Here is a 15784-nt window from a genome sequence, read left to right on the forward strand (position 1 = left end):
AAGAGCTAAGTGGGTGCAGAACTAAGTCAGGGACTGGAGACTACCTGGGCGTGGGGTGCAGCTTGATAGGTTGCCAGTCCTCCCTTCAGCATTGCAGTGATTCAGTATCAGACAGAATGTGGGATGGAGAGTAGTAGATTGAAAATCTCAGGATGGTGAAGGCAAGAGAGAGAGGTTAAATTTAGGGTGGAGAAATTTCAGGGGTCTCTCCCATTGACCATAACCATTAACTAGAAGGGTAGCTAAAACAAATTCAGAAATAGAACTTCCCTATAAAATTATCAAACCCCTTCCCCTGATTTTTGAAAGTGTGTGGATGTCATTTGGGGAAAATACAAAGTCTCACAAATGTGGAATTACAGCTCATATTTACAGTCTTCATGACTGAAACACAGTAAATGGAAAACCATCATGCATATCCTGCATTGCTTAAGGCGTGTGGCTTCCTAATGGTTAAAGGTGTGTTTTTACGTTTTCTAGGGTTCCCACCTCCAGCATACGTTATACCTCCTCCTGTGGCTTTCTCCATGAGCTCGGGTTACACCTTCCCAGGTGGTGTTTCTGTTCCAGGAACCTTTCTTCAGCCTACAGCTCACTCCTCTGCAGGAAACCAGGTGCAAGGTGGGAAACAGTCCCACATTCCTTACAGCCAGCAGCGGCCCTCTGGACCAGGGCCAATGAACCAGGGACCTCAACAGTCAGTACCACCTTCCCAGCAACCCCTTACATCCTTACCAGCTCAGGCAACAGCCCAGTCTGCAAGCCAATTACAGGTCCAAGCTCTGGCCCAGCAACAACAGTCCCCTACAAAAGCTGTGCAGGCCCTAAGGAAGAGCCCACCACACCACTCTGGATTCCAGCAGGTAAACTTAAAACATAAGAACTATAAAATTCTTCAAGCATCCATGAAAGGGAAGGATGCAGTGGCCAATATTTTTCAAAATAGGAGCACAGGTCCCACTGAAGTCAATAGGATTTGTGCGCAGAAGTCACTTAGATCCTTTTGAAAATCCTGCCTTTAGGCGCCTAAATATGGATTTAGGACTATGGACTTTAAGCTCCTATTTTTGAAAATTTTGGCCAGTATAGTATGGCCAAAGTGTACAGGAGGGTATGGCTTGGTGCTGTGGACTATTGTCTCTATAATTAAAGCTAGCTATTGAGGTCTGAAATGTTTTGTATGGCAGACAATGTATTCGCCCTTCTGCATATGTGTACAGATGGCTAAAAGGTGATCTTTTCGACTAGATGTTTCTGCTTTAGGCTTTTCTAGACAGCCAGGAGGTTTCCTGTCTAGGTAAGGAGGGTGGCTCTGGATCTTTCCCCATAACTATTCCCTCTATCCTTTTTAGTTAAATGCCTCACCACATTGGTTCCGTGCCATCCATTAGTTATACACTCAGCACTTGAGAAATCTCCTTTTGAACATTGCTCCATCTCAAATCTGTAGCTGAGAGAGACTCCACGACCACCCAAGGCACCTCAATTGGAGGTCTGTGAAGTCTGCAAATTGAAATGAGGATGACATTTCTCAGGTGTTACCTTAGAGCTTGAGTAGGGAGTGTGAAGTGAGTGCTCACTGAGATTCTGAACTTCGGTGAATAAGAATTGTGAGAAACACTCTCGGATTTATAAAAGGAGAATCTGTAATTGACCAGTGGGCGTGGTCACCAGGAATGAAGGTCTGAATAGAACAGTTAGTCATTCAGTTAACCTTTATGATGGTAATCCATTGTTTATGCCTTATGGTGAAAGTGTGCATCTCTTTTAGTATCCACAAGCAGACTCATCAAAGCATCTCTGGAATCCTCCTCAAGTCCAAGGCCCACTGGGAAAGATCATGCCTGTAAAGCAGCCCTATTATCTTCAGGCCCAGGACCCCCTAAAACTCTTTGAACAGTCATTACAGCCTCCTGTGATGCAGCAGCAGCCTCTGGAGAAAAAAATGAAGCCTTTCCCCATGGAGCCATATAACCACAACCCCTCAGAAGTCAAGATGCCAGAATTTTATTGGGACTCCTCCTATGGCATGGCTGATAATAGGGTAGTGATGGCACAACAGGCTAACATGGATCGCAGGGGGAAGCGACCACAAGGAGTCTTCCGCCCAGAGCAGGACACTGTGCCCAGGATGGCTTTTGAGGTAAACATACATTTTATTAAGTGGTGAAGATCAGCAAGACTCTGATATCCCTAAATGTGAAACTCTAATTTCTGGCCATATCCTCTAGAAAGAAATGCCTAAATGTGGGGCTGTTTCTGGCCCACCCCCCAACAGGGATAATATGATATTGTACTGCCTTCTGGAGAGTGGTTCACTTGAGATTCCAGCCACCAGTACTGGATTTGCCACTCAGTTGGTCTAAGTATATGGGAGCATATTCTTGGGGAAACTGTTGGTTCAGGGTACTGTCAGTCACACTCAGTGTAGAAGTGACATTAACCTCTGCACTAAAGCAAGAATTTGCTGCTTGATGGAAAATGGAAAATTCATGCCACATTCTGATTTTGGTGACAGGCTCCCCTGCCTCCTGTAAGAGACCTTCTTAGTGATAGACCAGGTTGAGAGAGATCCTATTGTCTAGGAGCAGAGAACAAAAACGTATTCAAACAATTGAAATTTAATTACTGCCTTCTAAACAAGCTGCTAACCTGCACTTGATATCTTCGGTGCATTGGCTCACCAACACATCCAACCTAGGCTGGAAATTAAAAAAAAAATTGCCTCCTGCCTCAGTTTCCTTTTAAACTCCACCAAACAGAAATGGGTGACCTGCTTGCCTGGTCCATTGCTTTGCCAGACTCATCCTTTGCTTCTGCTCATCCAGTTGTGCCTCATATTGCTGTTATAAATATTGTGGTTAATTTCTGTTCTGTTAGTCCTGCTGAAGAGAAGTCTGGGGTGCAATGCTTTTTGGAATTGGTTATAAGGAAACTGAGGCAGAAACATGGTTTCCATTTTTAACCTGGGGTCAGGTGTACTTGTGTGAGTGTACTGAGGATTAAGAGGTCAGTTCAGTTCCTTGAGGGAGAAGAGCTAGACAGTGACCAGAAAACTGCCTCATGCCCTAATGTCAGGTTGTGTTTTTAGATGGAACAGTGCCAGTGTCCTGATCTCCTCACCCCCATCCATGGATCTCATCCATGCTGCAACTTTTGATTTGGCTGCTTGAAGCATGAGCAGAGACTATGCCACGCAACCCACCTGTGGCTGATTTAATGATTACACACACAATGTGAGATGGCTAATTCTGTCCACTCCCCCTTTCCCAGGTAGGGAAACCTCCTTTTGCCCAATGGTACATTCACTTGTGGACCATAAGAGTAAGGGCCATTAGAGGTAGAAATGTTTTTCTCATGAAAACTAAACTTAACCATAAAAAAAAAACAAAAAAAAACAGAAATTTAATTTGCTTACAGCTTAAAAAACAAAACAAAACACAGATTGGCTATAGAAAAAATACGGTGATTTTTCTTATCAGAAAACCAGACTTCAGATCTGGGTTTTCCTTGCCTTACAAAATGTGGAATGAATCCATTAGTCTGTAGGTCACTAATATAACAGGGAGCACATTCTCTAATTTAGTTACTAGTCTCTGACTGAAAACTTCAACTTGATGTAAAACTGCATCATTCTGCTAAATATGCATAAGGACAAGATATTAGTTTTAATATCAGTTTAGCATTCTCTTTCCATCCCCTCTTCCTTGTTTCTCTCCTTATGTTGCACTGTTCTTTATGGTCTTGTGCTTCTTTTGCATGCTGCCTTTTTAACTGCTTTATAATAGTCCTCTCTTCTGGACACATTTCTGTCTTGCCTTATTTGAGGTTATTACAGTTTCTGTTCTCTTTCTGTGGCTTCCCTTCTCACTCATATTCTTGCTTTTTTTTCCTTTTTCCCTCCTCTGCTGCATCTGACTGTACTCCTTTCTGTCACTAGGACCCCAAGAGCTCCCCTCTGCTTCCTCCTGACCTGTTAAAGAGTCTGGCTGCCTTGGAGGAGGAGGAAGAGCTGATTTTCTCTAATCCTCCTGATCTTTACCCAGCTCTGCTGGGGCCTCTCGCCTCTCTTCCTGGACGAAGCCTCTTTGTATGTATTTGACTTAATTCTGCTGCTTCTCATTCTAATTCTGGCATCTTTTTTCTGTGAAGTTGCAAGATGTGTGAAATTTTGTTTTCCCTTGTTGAGTTAGTCTCTGCCTGCGAGTTTAAACAAGCTGCTGGCTCATTAGCTCAGGATAATTGAGGAGGAGATTTATAAAGAATAGAATAGCAATTGATCCAGTTCCTGGACTCTTGGCTTCTTCAGAATTCAAAATAATTGCTTTGTTTTAAAAGTGTTAAGTCCACAAGCAAAACATTGATCCAGAATCTATAAAACTATGCCTTCCACAGTGGAATAGGCTTGGTTACTCACAAGATTCTATTTTATCCATATGTAAAATCATATTGTTTTCATGTATTATGAAAACAATGATTATATGTTACATAATATGAAAAAATAATCTTTTAAAAATGCAAAAAATCACAGAAGGAAGAAAATACCTTTTTAGAAAAGAATTGGAAGTATATGGATAAAGAATAAGGTTAACTTTCAGTCTTGTAGATTACAACAAGGTTTGGTGGGAAATCTTGAATGTTGTGTTTTAATAGCATACTAGAGCCTTCTTAATTGATGTTGACCAGGAGAACCATTGAAAACTGCTGAACATTGTGAATTAGTAACAGAATATCAATTAAAAAGCATTATTTCATATTTTTATTATGGCAATTGTAGTTTAAAGTTACAGTTGATTAGTTAAATACCCTGTAGAATATCTTGTGACAATATTGAAGTCTTAGTAATACTTAGATTTATAAAATGAAGAGGCACGTCTCCTGAATGCATTGGGAGCCTCTGATTCATACATAATATACAATAAATCAAAGAAAGAACGTCTTCACACAATTCTGAACAACCAACAGCACAAATATAAAACAAATTCCTCTCTTCTCAAAGCTTGTATTCACCCCATATTTGAACCAATCTTTGCTGAGAAGTGGAGGGAGGCCAGCTTTGTTCGTGTGCCGGTTGAGTGGTGTGGAATTGCCAAATTTGGCATTTGTCTGAATTATAAAACATTTTCCAAGTATCAAGTTGTCACCCTGGCAAAACCCAATAAGCTAGCTTCTGCTTATTAGAAAACTGACAGGGGAATTCCTGGTCATTTGACAGGATCAAACACAAAGATGCTCCTGATACGAAGGTCTAAATTCTAGGAAAGGATTACAATGCAGGCTGCAGTGTAATCCAGAGGATTTAATTTTAAATAATTTTAAGTGAATTTAACAAAGTATTGAGTGATGCCCCAATTTTAATTTTGACTTTGTCACACACAATTCATTTGTGACTTACATAGTCATCCTGAACTCTGTGGCACTCGCTGCCCACCGGCACATAAATTTTTATATTATGTGGATAGATCCAACTTCCTGAAAATTGATTCACATTTACCCTCTGTTCCAAATGGGAACATCATGCCAAAACGCTTCGTGCTGGTTTGAGGTGCATTATTGCTGACCCCTTAACACTAGCAGTTAGGTAGGGCAGAAGGGAGAAAAACTAGTGGGGACTCAATTGAGGGGTGTGAAGTTAAAAATGACAAGAGATTCCCTGCTGTCTGTGGAGGGTGACTGCTGGCATTGTACGGCTCTCCTTGTTTCTAGCTGCTAAACTGCTTTATAAGAAACTTAAATACATAGAGCAATGGTCTCCAACCTTTTTACACCCAAGATCACTTTTTGAATTTAAGGGCAACCCAGGATCTACCCCACCCCTTCAAGGTTCTGAATGGCTCTGCAGCATTAAGACAGCATTAAGATCAGGAGTAGCAAGAGTGTAGCAGGCCCAGCTGTGGGGGTGGGGGCAGGGCACTTACCTTGTGCAGCCCTGGCCACACGCTGCTCCCGGAAAAGGAAGAGCATGCCCCTGGGGTGGGCAGGGGTCTCTGCGTACTGCCCCTCTCTTCAGGCACCGCTCCCATTGGCCACCGTTCCCTGTTCCCAGCCAATGGGAGCTGCGGGGGCGGTGCTTGCAGGCAGGAGCAGTGTGCGGATACCTCTGCCCGCCCACCCCTGGGACTGCAGGGCATGCTGGCTGCTTGCAGGAGCAGCGTGGGGCTGGGGCAGGCAGGGAGCCTGCCTTAACAACAGCCCCGCTGCACCACCAGACATCACAATTGACTGGGAGAGTCTCCAGGATCGACCAGTCAATCACGATCAACCAGCTGGAGACTACTGACCTAGAGTAACATACAGAACGTAACACAAGTAATTACTGTAGTTCCCAAAGGGGTGTGTGATAGGGCCTTCGGTGGCCAGACAGCCTAGTGGCTAGATCATTGGTTAGGGAGGGCTGAAGGGGGACCTGAGCTCTCCTCCTCCCTCAGGTCCCGGCCCGGGATCCTGTGTCACTCACCCCTAAGCAGGGGAGATAGACCTTCCTTCCTGCTGTGAGGAGGGCTTCAGGACCTGTTTTCCTGGGCTGCTCACTATGCAAGTCATTTTAGTTTGGGGCATGGCCCTGCTAGTCTAGTTTTCCCGCAGTTGGGGCTGGTCTGTAGGTTCCGCTTGGCAGGGGAAGACTTACTTGCCTCCAGTGGCTGCGTTGGCAGGCAGGTTGCTGGTCTGTGCCTTCAGGCAGGCATACAGAGAGCTCCTGCCTCTTCGCCAGTCAGCCCCTGGCTGAGCCAGGCTCCCTTCTTTTCTCCCCCCTCCAGGCCTGGCATTGGCTGTAGGTATAACGGGGCGGGGCTAGCTGAACCCACAGGTGTTCTTAACTCCGGCTTTGTCTGGCAATAGTCTCTGCTCCTTCACAGGGTGTTACATGATTACATGTGGGAGGGGAATTGGTCCAGATAATTGACTGGTAGTGGAGTGGTCTATAAAATGGTTCCCCACCTATGAAGGTTTGGGAAACCCTGCCATCATAAAAATTGATCAGTTTTTCCTCCTTATCCCATGTTGTGATGAGAACAAGAGAACACTTGACATTAAAGGAGTGTTTTAAAACTAATTAAAAAGGCATATACCACATAGTCACGTCTTGATGCTTCAGGATACAGTAGATGTATATTTTCTTTTAAAAGAGTTGAATTATCTTGTGACAGCTAACATATTTGGCACAGCTGCAAATTAAAGATGATAAAATCTTTTGCCAAGGAGGTGAACTGATCATTTGGGAAAATGGGCATAAAACTCTCCCATTCTTGCTCTCCTAATGTATAACATTGCACAATTAGCTGGCTTCTTTATTGGTAGAGGGGACTGCCTTCCTCTGAAGTATCGGTTATTGACAAAGGCCAAAAGCAAGATACCAAGACTTGATAAACCAGTGGCCTAATCCAGCACGACAAATCATAAAACGGGTTTGGTTGAGATTTCATCTCAAACTTGGTGTAGTTGCTGGTGCTGAGGCATTAACTGGATTTCAGTTAATGTGATGGGTTTGTGACACTTTTCTGCATGTATCAATATTTGCTTCATCCCAATGTTGAAAATAACTTGTAAAATATTTTTGATTAACAACTTGCTTTAAAGTATTCTGGTGATTAAACAACTTGTCCTTAATGTGGCATAATGTGCTTTCTCTCTCATTCACAAATACAATAAACATCTAATGACATCTTTCCCTTTTGATTTCTGAAGAAGTCCCTACTAGAAAAACCATCGGAGCTGATGTCTCAGTCATCTTCTTTCCTGTCCCTCACTGGCTTCTCCCTAAACCAGGTATGTAAACACCAAGAACTCTTAACCCTTCAGTATTGGAAACTTCCATTCAGCTCTGGTCATGTTATAGAATCAGGGTGGTTACACTAGTTCCAAAAATGTACACAAGCTGGAAAGGAATTCCCAGCTGTAATCTTATTCCTATAGGTAGATGGTTTTTGGGTCTTTCCATTCTGAGCTCTTAGGCACACTGTCTGGTCCCCCTGTCTCATTTGTTTGTTCCTTCTTTGTCTCCTCTTAGGGCCTGATTCTGCAGACCAACAGTCAAAACTCCCGTTGACTTCACTGGGAGTCTTGCCTATGTAGGGCCCCAGGATTGGCCCTTAGTGTGTATATTTTTCCTTCTTTTCATCATCTGTTATTTGCATGTTTCCCACTAAGCTACTGTGAGCATGGTCCACTGTCCAGTTACAGACCAAGTTAGGATTTTGTGGTACAGCTGGGGAGATGATTCAGGAAGTGATAGTTTATATAAGTAAAATGATTATAAAGGGGATGGGGCAAGGGGGAATAAATATGGAGTTCATGAAGTGTTTTAACCCACACCTCAAGTTCTTTCCACAGCCTTAATGTTTCAAATAAGTCTGGTACTCAGATTAAACTCTGTTTAATATTGCAGGAAAGATATCCAAACAGCAGCATGTTCAATGAGGTATATGGGAAAAACCTGAATACCAGCACAAAAGCAGAGGTCACTCCCTCAATGGCCCATCAGGAGACGTCACTATATTCTCTCTTTGAAGGGACGCCCTGGTCTCCCTCCCTTCCAGCAAGCTCAGGTAATAATCTTGATATGGCTTCTTTCCTGCACAGGAGTTCAGAAGGCTGCACAGAAGCTATTTTCTATACCTATTGTAATATATATTGTATTATCTGTTAAATGTGACCTGCAAACAAAAAATTTCTATTTGCGTCTTTATAGTATATAAAGAAGGCCTGAAAGTCTTTTTCAAAGTCTCTTACTGCTTGATGTCTTTGGTACCCTGTTTTTTGATGGAAGACTACAAATGCCAGAGAATTACAGGGTTCTGACATTAAAAGAGAGAGAGAGAAACCTGAGCAACTGAGTGGGGCAAGAAACTGTAGTCCATTTTCCAAGCTATTTTATTAACACTTATTTAACTCTAATTACTGACAAACATTTGGGAGAAAAGCTCTAATGATTCAGACACACCTGCTACTTCTGTCCTAATCCTCCAAGAAGTCCTTCAGACAAATCAGGGAAGACTAGATTTCATGGTCCTGATGTTCCAAAAGTAAAGGATATAGGGTGGAGTGTTGCTTTAATACATCCAAAGAGGCAGAAAAATGCACGCACACATTTTTCCTTTACCGGTCACCTTTTAAAGAGCATAATATAGTAATACAGTTAGAGTAGAAAGGAGAGGTAAATCAAGAGGCATAGGCAAGGGAGGGAAAAATTGATTTCAGAAAATGGCAAGCTGAAGCCAAGAGATGGGAACGCTCTTCCAAATGGCAGCAGCTGCAGAAGAGGTTAGTTTGTGCAGCAGAACAGAGGTGGGGGGTGCTAGATGAGATGTGAGGGTAGAAGTTTCTCAGTCTAAAAAGATGCAATTGCAGAGTGGTCTCTATTCCAGTAAGACTTATGGCAAGACCCTCCATTCTGCTTTCTATCACCTCGCCTCTTCATTTAAGTGGCCTCCTGCTACCCTATGTTATAGGGCTCTCATCTATCCTTAGGTAACATTCTCTCCTCTACCAGGTAGATCTGCTAATATTCCATACTTCCTCAACACCTCTTGCTTGGTATTCAGTACAAGTCTGAATTCCTTTCAGGCTATCGCAGATTTCTGTATAAGTCAGACTTTCTGAATTTGATGATTCATCACTTAATGCCAGACTCTTTGCAAAATGATCGAGACAGTGGAGAAAGAAAATCATTTTTGTATAAAACAATGGCTTTGGTCAAACTACAAAATAGGCAAATTTCAGATTGTGAACAGGGGCTCAACACTGAAAACTGCATCCAAAACATATTTGAAATAAGTTTGGCGAACTCCATTCCATTGGCTAGAAAGCCCTGCACAAAGATCTTGCTAGGAGAGTTCCAGTGCTCTCAAGTAAGCACACGTGTTTTTTTTCCGTTGGCTATCAAATAAATTATTCTACTACTGTGATGTGGCATATTCACATTACAGTTGGCAGATTTCCAAATCCTGAAGTTAATATAATAAGGAATAAACTGACCCTGGCTCAGAGAAAAGCCTTGTGACTGCAGATATTGTAGCAGAGTTTAACATTCTCAGATGTGCAGAAAACCCTTACCAATTTTTTGACATTTCTTTTACTCGATTTATATTGTTCAACAGATCATTCAACACCAGCCAGCCAGTCTCCTCACTCCTCCAACCCAAGCAGTTTGCCAAGCTCCCCTCCAACTCATAACCACAATTCTGTTCCATTCTCCAACTTTGGACCTATTGGGACACCAGACAACAGGGACAGGAGGATTGCAGACCGTTGGAAAACAGATAAACCAGGTGAGTGCTAGGTTCCAGTCCTGGGGCAAATACTCCCCAAGTTAGAGTCTGATGCTTTGCAGTGCCTTTTTGTTACATGCACTTTTAACCAGCCTCTGTTTGCTTTAGCAATGGGAGGATTTGGGCTGGACTATCTCCCAGCAACATCCTCCTCCTCAGAGAGCAGCTGGCACCAGACCAGCACTCCCAGTGGCACCTGGGCAACCCATGGCCCCGCTATGGAGGATTCTTCTGCTGTGCTCATGGAGAGCTTGAAGGTATATTGAACCTGAAGAGAAGAAAATAGGTTTTAGTGCTGTTGTGTAATTCCCCTATTTCCTAAATGTATTTATGGCGTGTGGAGATCTGGGTGATGAGACTCAATGCAGAATGCGTGTCAAGCGTTCCAAGCACCAGACTGTTAATGTGGTGCTTGTCTGCACTTGAAATGGTACAGCAACACAGCTGCAGCTACGCTACCGTAGCGCTTCGGTATAGACACTCCCTACGTCGACGGGAGGGGTTCTCCTGTCGGCACAGGTAATCCACCTCCCCGAGAGATGGCAGCTAGGCTGATGGAAGAATTCTTCCATAGACCTAGCACTGTCTAAACTGGGGGTTAGATCAACTTAACTGTGTTGTTCAGAGGGTGTGGCTTTTTCACACCCTTGGGCAGTGTAGCTGGGTTGACCTAACCTTTTAGTGTAGACCAGGCCTTAGTACTATGAGCTGAAGGTTTCCTGCTGCAAAACCCACCAATGCAGACAACGTGTTAGGCATGTCCAGGGCTGGAAGACGTCACTGTAGGTGTCAGTTCTCTCACACTGTAGAAATCTCTCTCCTTGCTTTGAAATGTCATATGGACCAGGAGTAGACTGGCTGAACTAGAAGAAACCCAAACGTTAGGTCTGATTTACCATATCTGTGTCTATTTAAAAACAATATTATTCTGCATTTCCATTGCTTATTAGTCTGGGATGAGTTTTAAGGTAATGGGAATCTCTGTTCACGTTGTCTTGTTTTATGGGTATACAGGAAGAAGGGAGGAGAGTTAAGAGGAAGGGTCCTTTTAGTAACTAATTTGTGATCCAGCCACTTACAAAAGCATCCATTCCAGTGAAGAGCATGGTATAAATACTGGGGGCAGGCAGGAGAAAATGGGAGACTTGCCAGTCTGGGAAATGTATATGAGAAGGGGCCCCTTCAACCAGGTACTCATGCTGACCATTGATGTTTTTATTTCCTTAGTCCATCTGGTCCAGTTCCATGATGCATCCTGGACCGTCAGCCCTGGAGCAACTGTTAATGCAGCAGAAGCAGAAGCAGCAACGTGGACAAGGCCCCATGAATCCACCACACTGAGAATGAGGTGGCAATCCTTGCAAAGAAAGGCTCCATAAACCATGGCATGTTGGGTCTGCAGGACTCGCCCACACAGTCCTGTGCAGGTGGCAGCCCTCTCTTCTGTTCCTTGCTGTCAGGAGGGCGTAAGTGCTCCACCAACCCACTGAGTGTGCACGAAATGTCTGCAGTGCAACAAAAAACATCAGGAACTCTCCCATCCCCCCCGGCCCTCTGGAGGGAGAGAGGAACTGCTGTTTGTCTCACTCAGTAACCTGATATCACCGCCTCTCACCTTCTCCATCGTGCATGTCCCCAGCCACATGGGAAGTAAAAGCTGAGAATGAAGGGCAGATGGGAGAAGCCAATGAGAACTTCTCAATCCTTTTCCTCTCTTTGGGGAGATAAAATAGGAATCCATTAATGATTGCTTTGCTGACTGAGAATGTAGTTGAAATTATTCCTAAACATCTTTATTATTATTATTACTGTCTCAGTAGTAAGATCACACTGAATTCTTCCATACACAATGTGCTTTGTAGTCAGTGTGTAGCAATGAAAGCCCCAGTCGCTGCTCCGGTCAGAGGTGGGTGGTGACAGGGTGGGGATCTATCTCCTGGGCTAGTGAAGGAGTTTCATGAAGGAGAGTCTGGCACTTGACACCACTTCATCTTTCACTCAAAGGCTCTGGCCAGCCCTTGTGTGGGTTAGAGACTCCAGCGTAAAATGCCCTTTCTGTAGGTGTTCAAGCTACATTTGGGGACGCAGTGGGCATTGCAGTGCAAGCAAGTAACTGCTACGGGGTTTTAAATTAATGTTTCTGATTCCTGTACATTTTACTGTGGCATAGTGACCAGCCTCATAAAGGGCAGACTAGTCTGTGCATTCACAGCCTGACTCCTTTTAGTAGGTAGGTAGGTAGAAGCTTTCAGTGTTTTTGTTTTGTTTTTTGTTTTTCTTTCTACCCCACCTTCCCCTCGTTGCTGGATGCTCGTAGTTTTATTCCCAATGTCAACATCTCACAAACAACGAATGGGTCCAGCACGATGGGGTAAAGAAGACAGTCAGCTGGGCAGTGTGGTGTGTACACAGCCCCATAGGTATACGTCAACTCCAGACTCGCATGCAGCTGAGCCCCAAACCTCCAGTTCCAGAGTGAAATTCCAGGCATCACAGACACGTGTAACCCACACCCAGAAGAAAACATAGCGCCGTTCACTTCTGAAAAGGCGCAGAAAGGGAAATACAGCATTTTATTTGCTATTTATTAGGGGAAAAGGAAGACTGGAAATCTCATATAGAAAAAAGGACAGCATTTCTGTTAGTTTCCCAGGGAAGTTATGGAAATAAGCTAAATGTCCATTTGCAGTGCTAGCCAGAGGGGCATTTTGTGTGTGATGATTCAGAATCGTTGAGCTGAGAAACAGCTGCAGAGCAAAGCACATGCAGGAGCCTCAGTGACACTGGAGTCTGGGCAGCCCCAATTAATACAAAAAGGGAAGATTAGAGCTTAATGCCCTTCATTAGGGTATGACTGGCTCCCCCATGCCCCCTGCACTAGCAACATTACTGTTCTCTGTTGCAGTTCGAAGATATATTTCCTTTGAAAGGTCTAAAGAGTGAAGCTCCCATCCTAGAGGTGGTGAATACAAACCGAAACCTTCTGTGCTTCTCTCCAGGCCCCCAGTTTGTGTATTTTGAGCTGTGCACCCAGGCAGCTGCAACATTCCAGTGCTTGAACTGTCACTGACTCTTGCACCCTAGACAAGCTAACCAGGTTCCCCATCTCACGCCCAGCAGTGCCAGAGTCCCAGCCACAGAATCCCATTTCTGCATGAGAATCTGGTGTTTGGAATGTTTTCTGAGTCTTGGGCCGGGATTCCCCATCCCACCCTCCGGTGTTGGAGTTGCATAGGGCTCGGGGATTCCCAACAGAAACTGGTTTGTGTCGTAAGCTTTTTTGTGTTTTTTGTCTGTCTGTGCAAGACCTGCAGCTGCTGAAATCAGCTTTGCCTTTAATTAAACCATGTTCTCTCCATCCAGGCCTGAGTAGCATTTATTTCCTGTCTAACTGAACGGAAGTTATTTAGATTCTCTTTTTTTGTAGAAAAGGGAGCAAGGTTCATACTAAGGAATATAATATCCATGTGGGATTGAAAGATTAAGTGAGCCAGAGAGATTCTGATTGGACCCAGTATGGGAGACCCAAAAGGCAAACATAGCACAGGGGCTATGAACATTGGACTGAAAATGATGTATGGGAGTTCTTGGCAAAGCCTTCAGTTGGAAGGCTGATTATGTCAAACTGCCAGAGCCCAGAGAATGAGTTAAACTTTAATCCTGTGGGCTGATGGAAAGATTTAGGGCTGGGGTTTCCAAACTGTGGTATGTGCATCACTGGTGATACATGAGGCTGTAAGAGGGTGGGCTGTTCCTTTCTAAGGGATCCCAACTGACCCCTGTCCAAGGACGTTGCCCCTTTAAGGAAACAAGAATCCAAGGGAGCCAAAGACTAGCTGGGGGAATGGGGTCAGGTGTTAATCAAGTAGCTGCCACCTTAACATAAAACCCAGCTGTTAAGTGACTCCCAGGAGGAGAAGAGAATTACAGGAGAGCATCAAGTCAGGAAAGAGGCTCCCTAGGATGGGGACCAGAAAGGGAGACTGGTGGGCTGGAAAATCCCTTACGCCCTAAAAAGTGTTAATGAAGAAGATGATGATGTGAGTCATGGGCCCAGGGTAGGAGGAGACTTTTGTGTATAAAACTCCTGTGAGGCCGGTGTTGCAGTGGGACTGGCAGCTCCCTGGCTCAGAGAGAACCAAAGCAGAACTGGGAACCGGAAGCCTTGGAGTAAGGGTAAACTGGCTGAAGCTTCTTGGTGTCCAGTTAAAGCCCTGGATGTCCAGCTAAGACCCCCCCACCCCTCTGTGCCTCCCTGCTCTCTCACGTTCTCACCACCAGAGCCCCTCTACACTCCAGCCAGAACCTGTATCCTCAGTCTAACACCATTAGAGCTGGAAAGGAAATGGTTTTCCCCCCATGTGAACCTTTTTACCATTTTGAAACTTCCCCATTCTGCATCCTGATGGAACTGAGTTCTTTTGAAGTGTGTGTAAACCCGAGCAAGAGATCCTATCCCAAAACCGCCAATAACATGGTGGTCAGGGCACTCACCTGGGATGGGTGAGACCCAGGTTCAGGTCCCTGGTTTGAATGCTGGGTTGGGTGTGGCTCCTGTTGGAGCTGTTGTATAAATAATTAGATATTCACTGGATCACCCATATCCAGGTGAATGCCCAAACCACCAGGCTGTTCTAATGTGTGTGAGGGCAGGGGGTGTCTCTCTCTGGTTTTGAGCAGAAATTCTATCCTGGACCCGAGACCTTACCTGATGAGTTTTGTTAAAACTGTGGTACATTCCTGTAGAAAGTTTGGGTTTTAACAAAGCGGCATTTTCCGATGGTGCGGGGAGGAAAATGTTTTGTTTAAAAAAAAAAAAAAAAAAAAAAATTCCTGACCAGTTCTAAACCTCCTGTCCTCTAATCTAACACTCTGACTCCCCCAGCCAAACTCCTTTCTCTGACTTCCCCAGGAAGATCTCCATCGGTCTAATTCACCGCGTATTTTACTGAAAAAGAAAAGGAGGACTTGTGGCACCTTAGAGACTAACCAATTTATTTGAGCATGAGCTTTCGTGAGCTACAGCTCACTTCATCGGATGCATGCTGTGGAAATCGCACAAGACATTTTATACACAGACACAATGAAACAAAATGCCTCCTCCCACCCCACTCTCCTGCTGGTAATAGCTTATCTAAAGTGATCATCAAGTTGGGCCATTTCCAGCACAAATCCAGGTTTTCTCACCCTCCGCCCTCCCACAAACAAACTCACTCTTGCTGGTAATAGCCCATCCAAAGTGACCACTGTCTTCACAATGCATATGATAATCAATGTGGGCCATTTCCTGCAGAAATCCAGGTTCTCTCACCCCCCAGTTTGTGTGAGAATGGGGGTGGGGGAGTGAGAAAACCTGGATTTGTGCTGGAAATGGCCCACTTTGATTTTCATGCAGGTTGTAGGGAGAGTGGTCACCTTGGATAGGCTATTACCAGCAGGAGAGTGAGTTTGTGTGTGTGGTTTTTGAAGGGGGGTGAGGGGGTGAGAGAACCTGGATTTCTGCAGGAAATGGCCCA

The 15784-nt window shown here is 44.4% G+C and overlaps 1 protein-coding gene across 8 annotated transcripts in view; it reads left to right on the forward strand.

Annotated features, from left to right (window-relative positions):
• SMG7 (SMG7 nonsense mediated mRNA decay factor) overlaps positions 1-13626 on the forward strand; it is a 98653-nt gene extending 85027 nt beyond the window's left edge. For 6 of the 8 annotated variants that reach the window (XM_037906175.2, XM_037906177.2, XM_037906176.2 and 3 more), the window contains 8 exons: positions 481-863; positions 1772-2143; positions 3941-4090; positions 7687-7767; positions 8387-8546; positions 10098-10268; positions 10377-10525; positions 11496-13626. In XM_037906175.2, the coding sequence (XP_037762103.1) occupies positions 481-863; positions 1772-2143; positions 3941-4090; positions 7687-7767; positions 8387-8546; positions 10098-10268; positions 10377-10525; positions 11496-11609 (1580 nt within the window). In that variant the 3' untranslated portion in view covers positions 11610-13626. The remainder of the gene's footprint in view (positions 1-480; positions 864-1771; positions 2144-3940; positions 4091-7686; positions 7768-8386; positions 8547-10097; positions 10269-10376; positions 10526-11495) is intronic. The other 2 variants (XM_043521180.1, XM_043521179.1) reach the window with 1 other exon arrangement.
• Positions 13627-15784: the final 2158 nt, after the last annotated feature.

This window comes from Chelonia mydas, chromosome 8 (assembly GCF_015237465.2).
Source record: "Chelonia mydas isolate rCheMyd1 chromosome 8, rCheMyd1.pri.v2, whole genome shotgun sequence".
Taxonomy (NCBI): domain Eukaryota; kingdom Metazoa; phylum Chordata; order Testudines; family Cheloniidae; genus Chelonia; species Chelonia mydas.